Source organism: Frankliniella occidentalis, unplaced genomic scaffold (genome assembly GCF_000697945.3).
Source record: "Frankliniella occidentalis isolate FOCC.00 unplaced genomic scaffold, Focc_3.1 Scaffold170, whole genome shotgun sequence".
Lineage (NCBI taxonomy): Eukaryota > Metazoa > Arthropoda > Insecta > Thysanoptera > Thripidae > Frankliniella > Frankliniella occidentalis.
In genome coordinates, this window is record NW_026267296.1 from 459,191 (window position 1) to 477,151 (window position 17,961).

The 17,961-nt window shown below is 45.6% G+C and overlaps 5 protein-coding genes across 9 annotated transcripts; 2 read left to right on the top strand and 3 right to left on the bottom strand.

Moving 5' to 3' along the window:
• Positions 1–481: 481 nt before the first annotated feature.
• Positions 482–2,998, bottom strand: LOC113214156 (metalloendopeptidase OMA1, mitochondrial). Of its 2 annotated transcripts, none has more exons than XM_052271719.1 (8): positions 2,820–2,998; positions 2,047–2,621; positions 1,823–1,962; positions 1,542–1,721; positions 1,359–1,466; positions 1,086–1,286; positions 814–990; positions 482–733 (listed from the first exon to the last, which is right to left on the bottom strand). In XM_052271719.1, exons 2-8 carry the CDS (start codon positions 2,462–2,464, stop codon positions 611–613), a joined length of 1,347 nt encoding a protein of 448 aa, XP_052127679.1. In that variant the 5' UTR covers positions 2,465–2,621; positions 2,820–2,998; the 3' UTR covers positions 482–610. The 2 variants fall into 2 exon arrangements, with proteins under 2 accessions (XP_052127679.1, XP_052127680.1); XM_052271720.1 differs by having other exon boundaries at positions 2,838–2,996.
• A 66-nt stretch (positions 2,999–3,064) lies between these two features.
• Positions 3,065–4,656, top strand: LOC113214980 (methylosome subunit pICln). Its single transcript, XM_026434518.2, has 4 exons — positions 3,065–3,583; positions 3,731–3,867; positions 3,955–4,218; positions 4,316–4,656. The coding sequence occupies exons 1-4, from the start codon at positions 3,462–3,464 to the stop codon at positions 4,423–4,425; spliced, it is 633 nt and encodes a 210-aa protein (XP_026290303.1). The 5' UTR covers positions 3,065–3,461; the 3' UTR covers positions 4,426–4,656.
• Positions 4,653–5,861, bottom strand: LOC113214961 (uncharacterized). The gene is made up of 5 exons (XM_026434507.2): positions 5,843–5,861; positions 5,655–5,768; positions 5,404–5,570; positions 5,178–5,315; positions 4,653–5,088 (listed from the first exon to the last, which is right to left on the bottom strand). Exons 2-5 carry the CDS (start codon positions 5,743–5,745, stop codon positions 4,807–4,809), a joined length of 678 nt encoding a protein of 225 aa, XP_026290292.2. The 5' UTR covers positions 5,746–5,768; positions 5,843–5,861; the 3' UTR covers positions 4,653–4,806.
• Positions 5,862–6,550: 689 nt separating this feature from the next.
• LOC113214927 (fatty acid CoA ligase Acsl3) lies at positions 6,551–16,500 on the top strand. 4 transcript variants are annotated; one of them, XM_052271715.1, is made up of 11 exons: positions 6,551–6,729; positions 7,224–7,362; positions 9,855–9,997; positions 13,336–13,551; positions 13,626–13,803; positions 13,876–14,364; positions 14,439–14,682; positions 14,751–14,923; positions 14,998–15,261; positions 15,333–15,608; positions 15,693–16,500. In XM_052271715.1, the coding sequence occupies exons 2-11, from the start codon at positions 7,344–7,346 to the stop codon at positions 15,845–15,847; spliced, it is 2,157 nt and encodes a 718-aa protein (XP_052127675.1). In that variant the 5' UTR covers positions 6,551–6,729; positions 7,224–7,343; the 3' UTR covers positions 15,848–16,500. The 4 variants fall into 4 exon arrangements, with proteins under 4 accessions (XP_052127675.1, XP_026290235.1, XP_026290252.1 ...); XM_026434450.2 differs by lacking the exon at positions 7,224–7,362; XM_026434467.2 differs by lacking the exons at positions 6,551–6,729; positions 7,224–7,362 and adding an exon at positions 6,736–6,883.
• Positions 16,485–17,776, bottom strand: LOC113214951 (uncharacterized). The gene is made up of 2 exons (XM_026434485.2): positions 17,551–17,776; positions 16,485–17,449 (listed from the first exon to the last, which is right to left on the bottom strand). Exon 2 carries the CDS (start codon positions 17,410–17,412, stop codon positions 16,636–16,638), a length of 777 nt encoding a protein of 258 aa, XP_026290270.1. The 5' UTR covers positions 17,413–17,449; positions 17,551–17,776; the 3' UTR covers positions 16,485–16,635.
• Positions 17,777–17,961: the final 185 nt, after the last annotated feature.

The window sequence follows — 17,961 nt, forward strand, 5'->3', positions numbered from 1 at the left end:
ATGAATACCTGATCGTCACGAGTCTGATCGTAATTTTCTGAGGCTGATGGTAATTTTCCTAATGGTAAAAATCTTGATGGGATTTACACCAGTGATACAGTCTGCCATCTCCTTGACAGTCTGTTAAATTAGCCCCCCCCTGTTCTGGAGCGGAGGCGAGGAATTCCATGTCACGTGAAATTTCTGCTCCATCTGCACCTGCCTATGTTCGCCACGCCCCCTACCCCCCCTCTCGTTTTTTTCTTCTTGTTTGACGTACCGTCAGTCGTCCTAGAATCGATTCGGCGCGGCCAGCCACGCGCTGAGGAACACGCCATAGTAGAGAGAATCGACGTCTAGTCGGTGGAGTAATGTATATTACCGCGGAGGTCACCAGCACCAACGAGTGGAGCGGTGCTGACACAGATCTCTCAATTAAGAATTCTGGTAAAAAGGCAGTTGGATGTTCTATTTAAAAACAAAAATAAAATGTCAGCAGGTCTTAATGTTGGAGCAGGGATCTATTAACAACAATATTGAATAAATAACAGATATAAATCATCTATCGAATGGTGTAAAAATAACATTTTAAGTCCTATGAACAAACTTTGGTCTCTTCATAAACAAAATATTATATATCGTAGTGGGAAAATATTGATTTACAAGACAAACAGCCTTTGCTCTCAGCTTCCTTTAGACGCAACTTGTGCAGGCCAAACTTCATTCGAGGATCGGCCGGAGAAAGTTTTTTGCACTAGTTACAAAAAGAGATGAGAAAATTATTCATGATAAAGGAGTGTTAATATAGCTTATTGCTGCTTTTCTTTCACTTACCTTGCATGATTCCCTCAACTTCAAGGCATCTGGGATAAGTTCATCTATTGCTTTTTGTCTACTCTCATGGGATGGATGGGAAGACAGTATCTCCATCGGTGCCTCTTCACAACCAAGTTCCTCCCGCAAAGCCATTTTAGCCCAAAAAACACTAGCTTCACGAACATCCAAACAAGCCTATAGATAGATAAACAAAATAAAAAATTAATAATAATAATAATAACAACAAAAGAAAGAAAAAGTGCAACTGTAAAGTTGTAAATAGATGTTACCTTTGCAGCTAGATTTAATCCAACTGCATCAGCTTCAGACTCCATAAGTCTACTAAAAGGTAAACTTATAAAAATTTGTGAGGTCTGGGAAGCAAATATGTGAGACAAAAAAGCAGCAAAATCAGGAAGAACAGCCCAAATGGCAGTGATGATGAATAGGAAGATAAAACTACTTAGGTGTTCTTTGCTCAGTGTTTCTGCCTGCAAAATAATAATTCGATTAAAAACTTGGAAAAGGATCAGATTTGAAAATACACAATACACATTGTTTACCTGATGATTCAGTAAAACATGGGCAACTTCATGGGCCAGAATTGCTCCCAGTTGATCATCACTAGAACACGTATCAGCAATCCCTGAGAAAACGAAGACTGTACCATTCTGTAAAAGAAATATTCAGTTTGCAATTGGCAGATAACTTTTTGTATATAAAGGCTGAAAATAGCAGATACTGACTGGAAGAACCATAGCATTACTGATTTCTGGTTCATCTAGTACATAAATATTCCATGAAGTCACTCCACTATCAATTATTGCTTGATGATTAGATTCCATTATTTGAGCCATTACTCGGACAATAGTCTTAGAAAGAGGGTGTCTATGAGGAAGAACCTTGGATGCTGAAGTAGATAAAATCTGAAAAGTCAAACAATTGTTTAGTTTTAATCATAAAACATTCCTATATACTACTATATACTGCTACCACTGAGGTCGTCAGCTCTAGAATACAAACTAACTTCTTGTTCAGCTTGCTCACAAAGATTACGCATATCTTGCCGCGAAAATAATATAAATCTTTTACGCTTTGAGTATGGTGCCTCTTCTAAATGTGCAAGAACATATAGAAATATACCAAAGGTGAGAGCTCCAGCAGCACCTGGTCACGATAACAAATCAAGAAAAGCTACTGTCATACTGTTTTACACCAAAAACGTATACATGTACTTTGGATAAGTCATACCTAATACTTTACTTCTATTCCTTTTCAGTCTGAGGATTATTTTATCTCTCTTCTCCTGAGGAAGTTTTTTCCAGGCTTTCCTGAATATGCGCCCAAAAAGCACTGCAGCCAAATTGGCAAAAGGTCTGAGAATCAGCCAAACCAAAGGAGGAATAGCCTTTCTAGGTTGCGAGGTGTGGAAAAGTCTGCAGTGTGCTAATTGCAGTGAAGAGGTAGCAGTAATTCTTGAAGTGGTGGACCATTTAGGCGACACTAATGGCTTGCGCAGCTGCCTGGTAGTAGAGTACAGTTGAAGTAATTTACTCTTATGTACTGTGTCTGAGAGTAATCTTGTTTGTGGAAGTACTGGAGATAAAAATCTGTTGCAAAGTGTAAATCCATATGGAACTCGTAAACTTCGAATGGCACAGTGAATCATTTTAAAACCAGTCAGTTAAAATTAATTAAGTGGAAATCACAAAATTATTTCAATTAAGACATTGAAATCAGTCAAATTAATGCAATTAGAGTTTTTTTTGGAGCTTTTATGCTTAAATTGCATTGTCTTTTATGTAACAAGGTCGACATTCAGCAACCTGAAATCAAACAGAAGGCATTATTTGGTTACACTTAGGAGATACGCCAGGTAATTCTGGGGCACTGAAGAGTCATATAATTTGATAATGTACGATACTTGACAGGGCATATGGATAGGTACCCAATAATGAACAGATAAACAGCTCATGTTAACAAGAAGGTGAACTTTATATTCCGAGAAATTAACACTAACTTACCAAGTATGACACACTCACAATCGATTCATAGGTTGCCTTTTATCAATCTTTGTACATGATCGCTTAATGCCATATGATCAAACAGACACTCTAACAAATATATTCAGTGATCACATACTGTATAAATCACAAACACTACAAACTGTGCATTGTCCCAACTGTCAACAGTTGATCAGAGAAAAACAAAACAACAAAAACAAAGCCGGTAAGGTGACGTCATGTCATTATTTTCAGATAACCATCAAAACTTAAATTCCCTTAGGATTTCATTTATCACACCTTTCTGAATATGTTAGAATCTTGATGAATCGAAATAATACATCTCTAGTTTGAACGGACTCTTCCTTATGTTGAACGAGAACTCCCCCCATTTTTTTTAATTTCTTAAAAAATTGTTGTTGGTAGCAGCGAAGAGCTTGAAGCTCGAAGCGCCATTTCTGTCTGATAGCTGCGTGCTTTGTGCTTTTTGACAACAGAGACAAGATTGTTTGTGTTACGACCTTTACGAGCATTGACACTCAATTTATCCTGATTTAGCTGTAGGTGCATCTTTGTCCTCGTGACTGGCCCTATTTCCATTCATTGTCAGCCACTACCTGACCTGGCCTAACATTCGGTGAGGTTAGAGGCATCTCCAGCACCATGGTCATTATCACAAATTATGTACCGAACGCTGAAGAAGTGATTCGACATCAGCAAGATAACACGGCCGTCCTGATGAATGACAGGAATGTTGGAAAAGGAACACTTTACATCTCAGAAAGGTTTGGTTAATTCTGGTGTCTTTGAGGTGTTTTGCAGTTACAGTTGTGTTTGGCTGCTTATCTAGGGAAGAAAAAGTATTTGGCTCTTGTATCTGAGTATTGTCATTGTGCCGCATGGTGTGTGATTCAAATGTTTTCTTGTTTCAGTCGTGTTTCTTGGGTGAACACATCTTCCCGTGAGGGCTTCACGTTGGAGTATCCCGGTATTAGTCTCCATGCGGTTTCCAGAACACCAGTAGAATGCCTTTACATGATGTTAGATACCAATCATCTTCCAATCGAAGGTATATTAACTGCGATACTTTTCCTATTTTTAATAATTGGTTTTTATTAACATATCATACATAAATCACCTGAGGTCTGAATGGTAGTTCCAGGTTACAATAATGAGAAAGAAAGTGGAGATGAAGAAGATAGTGATGAAGACCCAGAGGATGGCCAAAACACAATCTTAAAATTTTTACCTGATGATACAGCAGCTTTAGAAGCTATGTATCAAGCTATGAGTCAGTGTCAAGCACTACATCCAGATCCTGATCAGCAATCTGATTCAGATCCAGAGAATATTTTTGTTGATGCTGATGGTGAGGAGGCGGAGGGTGAAGATGATGGTCAAGATGATGCTGAATATGACGGTAAGTTCCTGGTTGATGGGAATATCTTGCTGCCCTTCTCATTATTTTTCTCAAAGCAACTGAACAGTGGCTCAATCCTGGTGGTACTATTTTTCAGAGGCTCAAGACTTTGAGCCAGGAAGCAATGGCAATGGTCAAGCAGCAGATGAAGCTATGGAAGTTGATTCAGCTCAGTTTGAAGATGCTGATAGTGATATCGACAATTAATTATCTCATTATCATTATTTAAGATTGTAGGCAATTTCTGTAGATGTTTTTTAAGTTTTGTAAATAATTTTTGACTTTGCCAAGTTTTCTGAATAATTTGAATTGTGTTTACTTTACCCCATTCCTTATTGCTATGTACTCAATATCATGTAATAAGTACTTGCCTCACCTGTAATTTATTTTCCAACTTTGTTTTGTTGAATCAATGGATTAAAATGAACTCCATATTAATTTTAAAGTGTCTCATTTATTGAAAGGATCTCACTTGTTCATTAAAATATAATAGTTTCGTTCGACGTCTCCACTTTCAGCCCAGGATGGATTGTTTAAAAAATTCACATTATGATAAAAGCATTACTTACATTAATGATTAAAAGAAGCTCATTGACCACTAAAATATTCATTAAATATATGTTCATCCATTATGTCCTCACTTTCAGCCCAGGATGGACCATTCGAAAGCTTCAAACTTGCCTCTTTAACTTCAACACCGAGTAAATCCTGAACAATCTTGTGGAAATTTTTGGAATCCTGTTCATAGTTCTCAGAACTATCTTTAAGTTCTTTTATTTCAGACATAACTTTCCTTCCCATTTCTATACTACCTTCTAGTTCACTTGCCATGGCAAGCTCTTCCTGTAAAACCTGCTTCAGAAATTCTGCCTGTAAAATATAAAATTGAAAATATAGCATCTAAACTGTTCTACTTTAAAAATAAGTGAAATGTGAATATATGTGATAGCATTCAGTACCCGTCTGTATCTTGATTTCAGCTTTGAAACCTTTTCCTTCTCCTTCAACTCATCTTCTTGAGTATAACTTTTCCTCTGAACATTATCAGATGGTAGGAGAACATAGGGTGGTATACTAAAAGTACTTGACACATTTTCCTGAAACAGATATTCATAGCATGCGATAAAATACAAAGTACTAGCGAAAGACTCTTGACAGTGTGTAAGATGGCAAGTAGAGACTTACTTCTAGGTTTGCCAAAGCAACTGTTGTCATTTCCTCAGATTTAGCGATAAACGCTTCAATTGACTTTTCCGCAGCTGCTTTATGATCTTCACTCTTTTGTAACTCGAGCAGAAAGTTTTTAAGTAGTTCAGTAGAAGTTTTCATTTCATGGAGCAGGAAGTCTTTCACTGAGGTAGCAGATGGTATGAAAAGGAATTATTAGTAATTTCTACAATAAAGAACAAAGTTTTGAATAACATTTACAAGCTTACAGTGGAGAAACAGATCGTGGGAGCTGAATCCATACAATTGGGTTTCATATTCGTCTGATCGTGTAAATCCTGGAATATTGTTTGATGCCATCGTCTTCACAGAAATGATCACAGCTAAGGCAGAAAGTAGCAGAAAGTCGCATCCATCCAAAGTAAAAACAACAACACCAATTTTGAATTTTCTTTACCCCTCTCCCCTTCTCCTCCCCGTCCCTGCGTCCCTCTCGATGACAAAGGAAAAGCGGAATGTTGCGAAAGAAGCCACCCGTTCAACACGTATTAAGGTAGCATAAGAGAGATAACAGATTGTTTCACCTCTTAATATGTACTTTTGACGAGTAATTACATTATCAATATGTGGTTTCTGCAATTTTTAAAAAAGAAACTCAAATTTTCTAGACGTATTTTGCTTTTGCAAAATATTAGTAGTTGACAGCTCCGTTTTTCTGGGTGGAGCTTTGTAGCAGACGACACAGTACGTGAAAAAGTAAGAAGTTTCAAGAAACAACCGACGTTTTGATATGAATTGGCTTATGGAGTTGTAAGCCTGTGACTTTTGACGTAAATTTAATTCAAATTTCATTCATCAAATCAACGAAATCTCAAAAAACAAGGTAAAAATAATCCTGTGAAGACACACCCGGCTTCTTTCAGGTTATAAAACCTAAAAACACTCTCATCTGAAAAAATATCATTAAAAGAAACCTACGTACCTTTTGTTTCTCTTAAAAAACATTTTTGTATAAGTCTTAATGGTGCTTTTTGTGATTTTCTAGTCAATTAATATTATCAAACCAGTTGTTTCCGATTCCAACTTTGTTTCACGGCTGGTAGCGCCGACAGCTAGTCGCGAAGATACACAAGATTGTTCTGATGGGGCGAGAAGGCAGCGCCATCGATCCCAGATCACGCCACCACACTCCCCCCGACGGCAGCTTCTGATTGGTCGGCTCGTGAGCGGAGAGAGAGGAGGTGCGTGCTCCAAATACGCTCTATTTTTATTGAAACACGTAGAAGAGCAGTGGGAGCCGGAGCGTTGCTGAGTCAACTTCAGCATCCCCAACGCAATCAGCAGGTGAGAGAGTGTCCTGTCCTGTACCTGAGCTCTGTGTCAGTAGTGTGGCATAGCTGCTTAACCCCTGCATTTTCGCGGAGAAACCTCGACTTGCGACGAGAGTCTGGTCGGTGGACCACAAGGGCCGATCCCGCACCAGTGTTCGTGAATTTTGGTTTGTGAATGCAGCCCAGACATTAATGTTGACTGTGTAACCCCTGTGCGTACCGCACTCGGTCACTTTGTAAAGGGGTGAAGGTTTCTTGACCGCGTTAGTAACTTCACTCGCCCTGTCAACCGCCCATTTGACTCCTCGTGCTAGCCAGCCGACCTGCGAGCCTGCAGTGGCAGTGCCTGGCATTTTATCATTTGAACATGAATTAATGTTGGAGATTTGCACTTGTTAACCTTGCATGCCCTAAACCTGAGCATTACCTTTCCTCCATATAATGTGACTACTCCATAATTATGTTTATTTACCCCCATGTGACATTGTCATGCATGGATCTTTGCAGGTGCAGCATAAGTCATTACCATTTTACGTCATCTCATAGGTACCAGTTGTGGTGGGAGCTGTCTGTGCTGGTTCCTCTGCTAACTGTGTTCGTCCTGGTTATTTGGTCACCAATCATATCATGGAGCGGAATGGTGAAGGTACTATTTTCTGTTACTCGCATTCTACATGGTTTTTGCTTTCTATCCGCTGATTGCTACTCAGTGAATTGACCACTCATTCAATTGCTCATCACGTAATTGTATGACTATTCAGTTATTGTCATGGTTATTTGCTTTCAACTGTGTTGCAATGTTGCATGCTGGTTGCGCAGATTTTAGCTTCTAAATTTTATTAATATTGCTCATGAGTGACGTACCCGTCTAGCTCAAAATCTATTGTACTACTGGTTTTTAATGCATGCTCCATCTATTGTATACTAGTTATTTGCACTTTTAGTATTGATACACATGCTTTATCATTTTAATAACTGATGGTTGCAGGTGCTTAACACTCGTGAGTCCTTATCAGTGACCTTTGGGCAAGTTGGTTTTAATCTCTCCACCTTACTGCTGGTAACTCTAGGTCAAAGTTGAGGCTTGGACTTCATTAAAAGAAGCCCTTGAATCAATCTTGGGGGGGAAAAAAGATCTTTGCCTTTCTTCAAGAAGGCTGTCATTAATCATTCATAACATATGATGTCACTAGCAATGTTCTTTGGTTATCCACGCTCCATACCCGTTCATTTTGGAATCAACGGGTGAGCTTCTCTTTAGCAGGGTCCCCCTCCCGTCAATCTCTCTTCAATTGGAATTATCGAGGCTGAATAGCAAGATTATGCAACGGCGCCGCTGTAGTGGCGTGTCGGCCGGCTCAGTGTGAAAAACGGGAGGGGAGGGGGGGGGGGTTAACGTAGGGCAGGAGTACGAGATGACGTTACGCGGACATAGCGACCCCCCCCCCCCCCCCGGTCCCCCATAAACTTCATACCCTAGCGATGACGGGTCATTTCCTTATTTAAATTTCCGATCTATTTTCACTCAATATCTTACGAACCTACAAATGAATTGGAACCTTCGTAATTCAAACAAAGTCTTCGTGTTACAGAAACTTTATTTGCTGGGTAGCCACGCGTCAGGGAAATCAGGGAAACTAGGGTAGAGGCGTCCGGAAAAGTGGCTGCAGGTGTGACCGTTTCCTGGACGCTCGCGGGCGCCCCTGGTTTCTATTTCAAACCGGGTCCGTCCCTCGTGAAGTCGTTTGTAATGTTCTGGATCCTTTTACTCTTTTTACACCCGATTCTTCATGATGTGAGCGAACAGCCGTTTGCAAAGGCCTGTGTTTAGAAACCCTCTCTGGTCAGTGCGGGTGCACCACGAGCTGCGCGCCGTGCGGCACTTGTCTCCTCTTGGCAGTGTGTCCGCTGGAGAGGCTTGTGGCGCGCGTTCCGTGTACGGGTCACGTGTAGACGGCATGCCGTGCTCGGGCCAGCGAGGTCAGTCCGCTTCCGGAGTCCAGCCCGAGCCTGGAGAGTGGAAGTGGTCCAGTAGGACTGGGGCAGGGCAGCCCGCCGGCCCGACCGCGGGCCACGGGCCGTGGGCTAGCCAGCCGTAGGGGCTCCTGGGCGTTGACGTGGCGGTGCGTCGTTCGTCGGCCCCTCCTAAAGGGAAGTGCCTGTTAGCACAGGAAGCGGGGAGGAGGAGCCGCAGTCCTGCAGGGTAGAGCCGTCCTGCCAGACGAGGCGAACGCGCGAAACTTGCATTTCCTTTCTTCCCCCTTTTCCCCCTCCCTCTTGTCTGACGTGTCGGCTCCGACTGTCATTCGCGATGCGAGCGTCGTGGAATTAATCAGCCCGTTGTTCCCCGGAGAGGAGGGGAAGAAAAACTCGCTTTGCATCGGCGGCGGCGGCGGCCTAAAGGCGGGCCGTGATGATGGGGTGGAGGCGGGCGCGTCTGCCGCGTGCGTCAGAAAGTGTGGCGGCGGGACGGGGACTCGAACCGGCGGCGGAGCAGTGCGGAGCACGCGATTGGGTCGCTGGACATGCGCGCCCCGTGTGATTGCTGCCCCCCCCCCTCCCGGCCGCCGCGCGCTGGCCATGGGCAGGCGGCTGGTGGCGGCCGCGCTTGGATTGGATGGCTTGGACGTTGATCCACGCCGGTTTCCGTCCAAGGTCCGAAGGTAGCTCGCGCCGCGTCTCCGCGCTCCGCTCGAGTCCTCCCTGCTGCTGCTGCTGCTGCTGCTGCTGCTGCTGTGGCGGGGGTCCCCGGGGTCCCCAGTGTGCACCGCGCCGCCCTGCCCTGCCTCCACCAGTGCTTCGCGCGCCGCCCGCCCGTTCGCGCCGGCCCTGACATTGGCTACCAGCCCCACTCGCGTGGAGCCAGCGCTGCTCCGGACACCACCGTTTGCACCCCTGCTCTAGCTCAGGTCTGCTTCCGCATGAAACGCGCGGCTCGCTCGCGGCCTTCCCGCCCACGCCTCTGACCCTAATTGTGCAAGGGACCTCTCGTCCTGCCGCCTACCGCGCCTGCCGCCCAGGCCGGCGGGCCCGTCCTGCAGGGCCCGTATGCTGTTGTCCGGCCCTGGAACCCAGCGGGACCGGCCCCGGCCCCGCCTTAGTGTTTGTGTGACTAATTTGTCTTGGTGTGCTTTGCAGAGGCCATGGCGGACAGCTTGTGGGTCGGAGGTGCCATCGGGGCCATCAAGGCCGTGGCTTTCTTCTGCGACATCGTGACGTACCCGTTCTACCTCATCCTGCAGCGGCCATGGGAGAAGAAGCGCCTGTCGGAGAGGACCAAGGTGAGTGCGGCGCGACGGGGCGTCTGAAGACCTTAGTACCTTTAAAAAGTGGGAGACTGTCGGGTGCACTGAATCTTGCACGCGGCCAGGGAGCAGCCCCTCACTCCCTTTCTGTCTCCCGGAGAGGGTGGCCCGCCGGAGGGGGTGTGAGCGAGGGGGTGCGCCCCCCTCCCCCAACCTGTTGAGTGACGTAGGTCCTTGAGGGCGGGGCAGGGGGAGGAGTCGGGAGTGGGCGATAAAGCCCCGGCCGCGGTGCTCTTGCTCGCTCCTCGGCGGGGACGTGACACGGGACCCCGCGGCCAGCCTTGAGTGATAAGCCCCCTCCCCCTGTTGGCCGAGCCGACGCAGCAGCGCTCGATGTTGGTTTAATTGTCGTGAGATTGAGCTGTTCTTGTACCAATACAGTTTGGTGGGGTGCTCGGCCCGTATGGCCGGAGAGGAGCTGGGTGGCCGGGCCCCATTGATCTTGGTTCTAAATTTTGTTTAATCTCACCATCCTCCCTCATACAGATACGACCCCCCCGCCCTCCAAAGACGTGGGTTAAGTGTTCTCTTTTTGGGGTGGTAGGGGGAGGGGCTTGGGTACACGGCCGTGGGGGGTGAGGGAATGACCTTTCGCCGTGGGAATACGATGTCGCCCGCCGATTGCGTTGTTTGAAGTAGAATTGTCGATGATAAATGTTTGGTGTCGCGTGCGCCAATTGTTTACTTGTAACGAGGGGGGTGGTGGGGCGCTTGTGCGTCATGTCCACGTCGCGGTCGAGGAATCTGAGGACGCCCGAGAGGAGAGGGCAGGGCTCAGTTTCCTGGGAATCAATTTCTCCCCCTCCCCTCTCTCCCGGGATCCTCCAGCAGCCACCACCCCCTACGCGGGCGCTGGGCTAGCTCACCCCCTCCCCTTCTGTTCGCGGCCCGCCCAGTCTGCCGAGCTCATGGAAGCAAATACCCACGCAATATAAATACAGCCAACTTTGGTGGGGAGGGGGGGGGGGCAGTTGGTGGCGTGACTGACGTTCTCGCGTTCATCTTTGCACCGGGCGTGTCGTTGCGGTGACGGGGCGGGGAGGCAGGTGGCCGCGGCCCGAACCGGCCCGGCGGGTACCAGTGGTACCAGTGGTCGGCGGCACGCCCGCGGCTCTGCTTTTGCTGCGCCTCTGGCGGGGCGCCTCCTTTCTCCTTGAAGAGCAGCTCGGCTGCCAATCTGGCCCGGCGACTCGGATCTTGTCGGATCCGCGGAAGGGAGGGGAGGGGAGGGAGGGCTTTCTGTTGGCCGCGGAGCGACGACGCCGCGTGCACTTTGCATCCTGGAAGAAAAAGCGCGATGAAGAGTTTTTTCCTTCATCGTGAAGAACAGCGAGATTGACGCGCTGCCGCGTGACACACGCCATGCGGGGTAAACAAAGTCCGAAACTGAAGTCGCATGTAGGGAGAGGCGCGGCCTAGTTTTTGTTGTTTTTTTATCATTTTTATCGCTGTACTTTCATGATCCATTCCTATCAAGTGTAAGCGTCAACCCGGCTTGTGTCGCAACGCGCCAGGCGAGCGAGGCGTAAAGGTCGGAGCGCCTCGCCTTTGGGCGGGCCCACCCCACCCCACCCCCTTCCCCTACCTGCCCCCTTCCCCCACTGGCGTTCATGACCAGTGACCGCCTCCGGGGCGGCCCCGCATCATGTTCGCGATGACGCTCGGCGTTCATCTCTGTTGTGCGCATCAACGCGGAAGAGGCCCGACTTTTTTATTTCCCGATTATTTGCTATCGTGTTTGAACGCGCTTTAATCTTATCTTTCGCACTGGTAGGCGGTTATTTTTCGTGCGGGATCAGAAAAGGGTTGGAATGGTGGGGAGGGGGGGGGGCTCACCCCTGCGCCCACCCGCGGCAGGCACGGGGACATTGGTCTCCTCCAGCAGGGACAGTGCCCGGGGGCCGGGGGCGTTGGAACCCGGCGGAACCTGCTGGAACCCGTCCCTGGATCATGTCGGCGCGAGGTCCTGTGCCGCCGCGAGGCGGTCGGCCGGCCGCGGGCCTGTTGACCATTAGTATGGCAGCCTCCCCTCTCCCTCCCCGCTCCAAGTTTGCGATTTGACCAGCTGAGCCCGTTTTGCCGCGCTTCCTGACCTTGCCGCCGGGTGGGCGTGCAGTCGTTGTCCGGCCGTCCTCTGCCTGCTAATTGCAGCTCCTGCGGGAGTCCTGCCGGTGGTGTGTGTGTGTGGGGGGGGCGGGGGGGGGGCAGTGGCGTCCGTTCTGCCGCTGCTGCCGAATGAGGCGATTTTCCCGTCAAATTATCGACTGTATCACAACGGCCTGGCGCCGTGTCCTTGCGGGCGGCGCTGCTGGTGGGGTCCCAGTCACCTTGGACCCCGGCCGCCCCGGCCGGGCGTTGGGAGGTAAACAAAGCAGGCGGCCGCCGTGGCCCCGGACCCCCGGACTGGGCGCGGGTGGGCAGCCCGCTGGCTCCGGTGCGCGGCGGGGGTGCCTACCCGCGCGGCGCCCCGTACGCGCACGCCGCCGCCAGGCGCGTTACGAAACTTCCGGACTTTCTGATTTCCGGTTCCGGTCTCGGGTACAGTCCTCCAAAAAATCTTACTTTGGCTGCAACAAAGTGAGCAATTCATTCGAATTTGGGGTATTGTATCCGAGATCCGTATATCGGATATGAAAGTCCGGGACCGCCTTAAGTCCCCTCGAGGGTTTTGGTGGAAAACATTGGAGCTTGAAGTCTGGGCCAGGGGAGAGCGGACGGGGGGCCTGGGCTTGGCCCCTGGTAGAGGTAGTGGAACCGGTTTGTCCTTCGCTCGAAAGGAGGGACTGGGCCGAGATGTGAGAGGCTTCTTGTAGTGCACATTTGACTCCTCTTTAATTTTGTAACCACTTGTCCTCAAAGTATTTGTGCATTTTGAATCTCTCGTTTCACTTCCACTCGAGCTCAATGGCGTGCTCGGCTTGCCTGTCCACCCGAGCCTTATCAGAATTAGAATGGCATGGGGGAAAGTAAACTTTGTCCCTAGTCATTAAATTGGGATCAGTATTTGTCTGTTGCTGGCAGTGATAAGGCTTACTCAGGTGGACCCGAGATAGCACCCGAGTGCAGGCTTCACGTGCCATCAGCAGCACCTGTTAGAGCTGGATTACACTTACGATATGCGCGGATAAGGAATTAGGAACGTCCTAGAACTGTCGGGGAAGTTCACATGGGGAAAATACTTTTTCCTAAGAAAAAATGGAGTCAATGCATACTGGGTATTTCCATAATTCGTATCACCTATAAAATGTAGAAAACTCTTGCTCTTGTAATTAGTTATCATCCGGTGGCTTAATGGTGCTTTTTGTTTTTTCCAGGCTGTGTCAGTCTCAAAGGAGAGCAAATCCATCACATACAGAAGTGTCCTGCCTCCTCACAACATTCATCTTACCTTGCTACGTGAAGAGATAAATACTATGGATTTATTGGTCCGGTATTTGGCTAAACGTTACCACACTCGTCGTTGCCTTGGCACAAGACAGATCATAGCAGAGGAAGATGAGAAACAAAAAGATGGAAGGCTGTTTAAGAAGGTAAACATCACTTGCAGCATACAAACGAGTTCATTTTCCCTTCTATGTTTTAACTCTTAACTTCCTTGTTTTAGTATGTTCTTGGAGACTATCACTGGAAGAGTTATACCCAAGTCGATCAGGAATCTACTGGTTTTGGTTGTGGGCTCCGCATTTTGGGTCAGGAACCACGTAGCAGTATTGTTCTGTTTGCTGAGACTCGTGAAGAATGGATGGTAGCTGCTCATGGTTGTTTTAAGCAAAACATTCCGAGTAAGTCTTGAACAAATTGTTGAACTTTTTATCTTTATCGGTTGAATTTTAATATTTAAATCTTCTTTTCAGTTGTCACAATCTATTCCACTTTGGGAGATGAGGCCATTGCTCATGGTATTAATGAAACAGAAGTTACCATGCTCATCACTAGTCATGACTTGTTGCCCAAGTTCAAGAAGATTCTGTCAATGTGCCCTAAAGTTAACACCATCATTTATATGCGAGATCAGTTGAAGCACACTGATACTAATGGTTTCAAGGAAGGTGTCAAAATTGTCAGCTTTGATGAAGTTATCAAAATGGGTGAAGAGTCAGCCAGTAAGGTTGTTGCTGTCCCTCCTACCCAAGATGACACAGCCATTATTATGTACACCAGTGGTTCTACGGGAGTGCCCAAAGGAGTTATTCTTACTCACCGAAATATGATGGCTACCCTTCGTGCCTTCTCTGATTGTGTTGATATCAATGAGGAGGATGTGTTCCTTGGCTTCCTTCCTCTTGCTCACGTTCTGGAGCAGGCTGTTGAAAGTGCTTGCCTACTGTATGGTGTTCCTATTGGTAAGTACTATTGTGCATTCACCGCTCCCGTCTGTTGTTTTCATTTCACAAGTCTCATTTATTCAATATTTCAGGTTATTCTACTCCACTAACCATGATTGACTCCTCAAGTAAAATCAAGCATGGTACTAAAGGTGATGCGTCTGTTCTCTGCCCGACTGTGATGACGTCTGTTCCATTAATTTTGGACAGAATATACAAAGGTATTAACGATAAAGTATCAAAGAAGGGTGGATTCTCCAAGGCTCTCTTTGAATTTGCTTGCCAATACAAAAATAAGTGGGTTAGGAGAGGATTTAATACACCTCTAATTAACAGGTTGGTAAACGAGCAAACATTAATATTTAAGTCTTCAGAATGAAATGATTAATCTCTTTCTTTGTTAGGCTTGTGTTCAAGCCCATCAGGTCCATCCTTGGTGGCCGCATCAAGTATGTTTTATGTGGTGGTGCCCCGCTGTCCCCAGAGACCCATGAACTAATCAAGAACTGCCTTTGTGCCACTGTCCTCCAAGGATACGCACTTACTGAAACTACTTCCTGTGCCACTGTGATGGACAGTAAGTCTACATTTATTGTACCTTCCTACCTGCCTTAATACTTTGTGCTTTTGTACTAAAATGTTTTCTTTCAGTGTGTGATAGGTCACTTGGCCGAGTTGGCAACCCTACCACAGTCACAGACATCAGACTTGTTGATTGGGATGAAGGAAACTACAGAGTGACTGACAAGCCTTACCCCAGAGGAGAAATAATCATTGGTGGTGACAACATTTCACCAGGTTATTACAAGATGCCTGATAAAACCAGAGAAGATTTCTTTGAGGAGGATGGCAAGAGATGGTTCAAGACTGGTGACATTGGTGAATGTCATCCTGATGGAGTCTTCAAAATTATTGGTAAGTTTGCCCATTCTCCCATTCTCTTATCAGCTGTGTCCATCATTGTTACTGACTTACTATTTTTCCAGATCGCAAGAAGGATCTAGTCAAACTGCAGCTTGGAGAGTATGTTTCTTTAGGAAAGGTTGAATCTCAACTCAAGACATGCCCGCTTGTGGAGAACATCTGTGTTTATGGAGACCCTACCAAGCACTACACTGTTGCTCTTGTTGTGCCCAACCACCCTCATCTTGTTAATTTGGGTAATACTCTTGGCCTCACTGGTGCCACCTTCGAGGATTTGTGCTCCAACCCCAATGTGGAGAAGGCAGTACTTCGGGAGTTGGGAGAACATGCCAAAAAATGTAAGCATAGCTTACTGTATTATTCTGTTAGATTGTCTGTTATTTGTACTGTATCTAATACTTTCATTTTTTATTTTTTTTTAGGTAAATTGGAGAAGTTTGAGGTGCCAGCTGCTGTTAAGCTATGCACTGAAGTTTGGTCACCGGATATGGGATTAGTAACTGCTGCCTTTAAATTGAAACGTAAAGATATTCAAGAAAGATATCAGCATGAAATTAATCGCATGTATGCATCATGATAAGTTGGCCTTAATTAGCTGGCTTTTTTAAAAACCCAGTGTGTGAATGTGTTAGTGCCCTGTACATAATGTATGTATTTGTGTTGAGTGCAATGTGCTATTGTGAGCCAATTACTTAGGTTTTAGAATTTTGTACATTTCAAGATGATCACTGTAAGAAAGTAACTTTGATACTCATAATGCTTAAATATGAAAAGTCTTTATCATTTTGGTTGTACTTGTGCAGTGACATATCGTAAATGCACTACAGTAACTAAATTTATTGAAATCTTTTGTGGTACAAACAAGATGGTTGTGTATGCTATTAGCTCTAAGAGCATTTTTCAGCAATTCCTTGTAAATGAAAGTTGTATATAATGTAAATGTATGAGCGTGGAGATGAGTGCCACGCTGGCGTGACATCACAGCAGGCCTGCCCTGTTACTTATTTATTGTAAAATGAAGAGTCTTTTTATTTAGCTAAAGTTAAAGACTGTTATTAAATGTTAAGGGATAGGCGGAGCGATGGTCTCTGTAAGAATCGTGATATATGCTCTAAATTTTGTTACATCAATTATGCTTGAAAACAAGTGCTTCATTTTTATTTCCATTTGCTGAGTCTTCCCCATTTGGTCTTTCTATGTAATTAAATAAATCATTTTGAATTTTACAAATGTTTAATGCTTTTACCTCATCACACAATTGGATTAAATCTAGAAAAAATTTTAAAGCAATATTAAATGGAGACTAGATCACAGCATCCCATCTTAGAGAATGCAAAATATGGCTATCGATCCTTGTGAACTTTTCTAACGAGTGATCTTGCTCTTGGGTTGAACAAGACGAGTCTGACGACCAAGCACTGTCAGGGGAGCTGCCGAGGATCCTTTCATAGGTTCAATAGGTGGTAAAACAACACTGGATCTTGATGATTGAATATTACCTCTAGACACAGTGACTCGCCTAGGCAATGGTGATACTCTTAAAATGCTTCCTAAATTAGATTCATGAGTAGCTGTCTGTTTCCGAATACTATCCTTGCGTGCAGACTGGCGATGAGTTAAAAGTGGTTCTCGAACAGAACTGACAGACGGGACACTATCCTTAATAGATTTTGCTTGAAGACCAGCAATTATCTCAGGTTGTACTTTCAAGAATAATTTTTGCATCACCTGACTTTTTAATTGTTCTTGTAGTTCCTTCTGGTCAGAGTTATACCTTTCATCACACTCTTCTGAGTACTCCCCATGAGAGGCATAAACTTCTTCTTGCCCCTCCTCTTTTTCGGTAGGTGGTGGCCCCATAGGTGGTTTTGTTCCACAAATTCGGAGATGAGGGAAGGTCGCTCGCCATTGTGCCACCTCTTGCCGCAGGGTAAGAGGCAAAATTTTGGGTGAGGCCTCGCCATACAAGACACTATCAATGTCGTCCAGTTGTTGCCATAAACGTCCAGTAGCTTCTCCTTCAACATCATCTGACCAGCTTGCTGAACTAGACCAACTGCGTGACTCTGCGTCACATTCCCAGTCCACTGAACTATTATTACTCTCTGATAGACTGGCAGCATCATTTGCTCTTGAAAACATTTCATTTTCATGAAATTTTAACAAAGTTGGCTAAAATCTAGACCGACAAAGGGAAAGTAAAAAATTGTTAGAGATGTGTAATTTTGGGTCAACCCGAGTCTATGAGTTATTGTTGTTAAAATATGCAAGACATCTTACAAACAGTTGACAAGACAATAAAATTGGGTTTCTTAAACTCAGTGACAGAGCCAATAGCCTTGTCACGAATTCACGATATATTTTCACATTTTTGCTGAGAAGAATGTTCACATCAGCTCAGCTGATAACAAACAAATAAGCAGAAAGCTGTTGTGCTGTCTTGTTTGGATTTTCAAGCAAACGCAAACGTGAACCGTGAAAGTTACATACATTCCTTCTAAAAGGCTCTATTTATGCTGCCAACATCAACACTGGCAATGCGATGTGACTTTACCTTGACAAAACTTAATTGGTGATCTTCGTGAGACAATAAGTAACCGTATTAATATTCGTACAATATTGTTAGTTTTCATTCGAAGTTTGACCTTGAAAAGGGGGATCGAAAGAGTTCTTGTGAAGAGAAGTTTTTCG

Coding starts and splice junctions, on each gene's coding strand:
- LOC113214951 (XM_026434485.2), bottom strand. CDS start 17,412: ATGTTTTCAAGAGCAAATGATGCTGCCAGTCTATCAGAGAGTAATAAT.
- LOC113214961 (XM_026434507.2), bottom strand. CDS start 5,745: ATGGCATCAAACAATATTCCAGGATTTACACGATCAGACGAATATGAA. Junction 5,571..5,654: donor CCACGATCTGTTTCTCCACT/GTAAGCTTGTAA, acceptor CTGCTACCTCAG/TGAAAGACTTCCTGCTCCAT. Junction 5,089..5,177: donor TGAAATCAAGATACAGACGG/GTACTGAATGCT, acceptor TATATTTTACAG/GCAGAATTTCTGAAGCAGGT.
- LOC113214927 (XM_052271715.1), top strand. Junction 13,552..13,625: donor ATGGAAGGCTGTTTAAGAAG/GTAAACATCACT, acceptor TCCTTGTTTTAG/TATGTTCTTGGAGACTATCA. Junction 14,683..14,750: donor AATACACCTCTAATTAACAG/GTTGGTAAACGA, acceptor TTTCTTTGTTAG/GCTTGTGTTCAAGCCCATCA.
- LOC113214980 (XM_026434518.2), top strand. CDS start 3,462: ATGGTCATTATCACAAATTATGTACCGAACGCTGAAGAAGTGATTCGA. Junction 3,584..3,730: donor ACACTTTACATCTCAGAAAG/GTTTGGTTAATT, acceptor TTCTTGTTTCAG/TCGTGTTTCTTGGGTGAACA. Junction 4,219..4,315: donor AGATGATGCTGAATATGACG/GTAAGTTCCTGG, acceptor ACTATTTTTCAG/AGGCTCAAGACTTTGAGCCA.
- LOC113214156 (XM_052271719.1), bottom strand. CDS start 2,464: ATGATTCACTGTGCCATTCGAAGTTTACGAGTTCCATATGGATTTACA. Junction 1,287..1,358: donor ATGTTTTACTGAATCATCAG/GTAAACAATGTG, acceptor ATTATTTTGCAG/GCAGAAACACTGAGCAAAGA. Junction 734..813: donor AGTTGAGGGAATCATGCAAG/GTAAGTGAAAGA, acceptor TTTTGTAACTAG/TGCAAAAAACTTTCTCCGGC.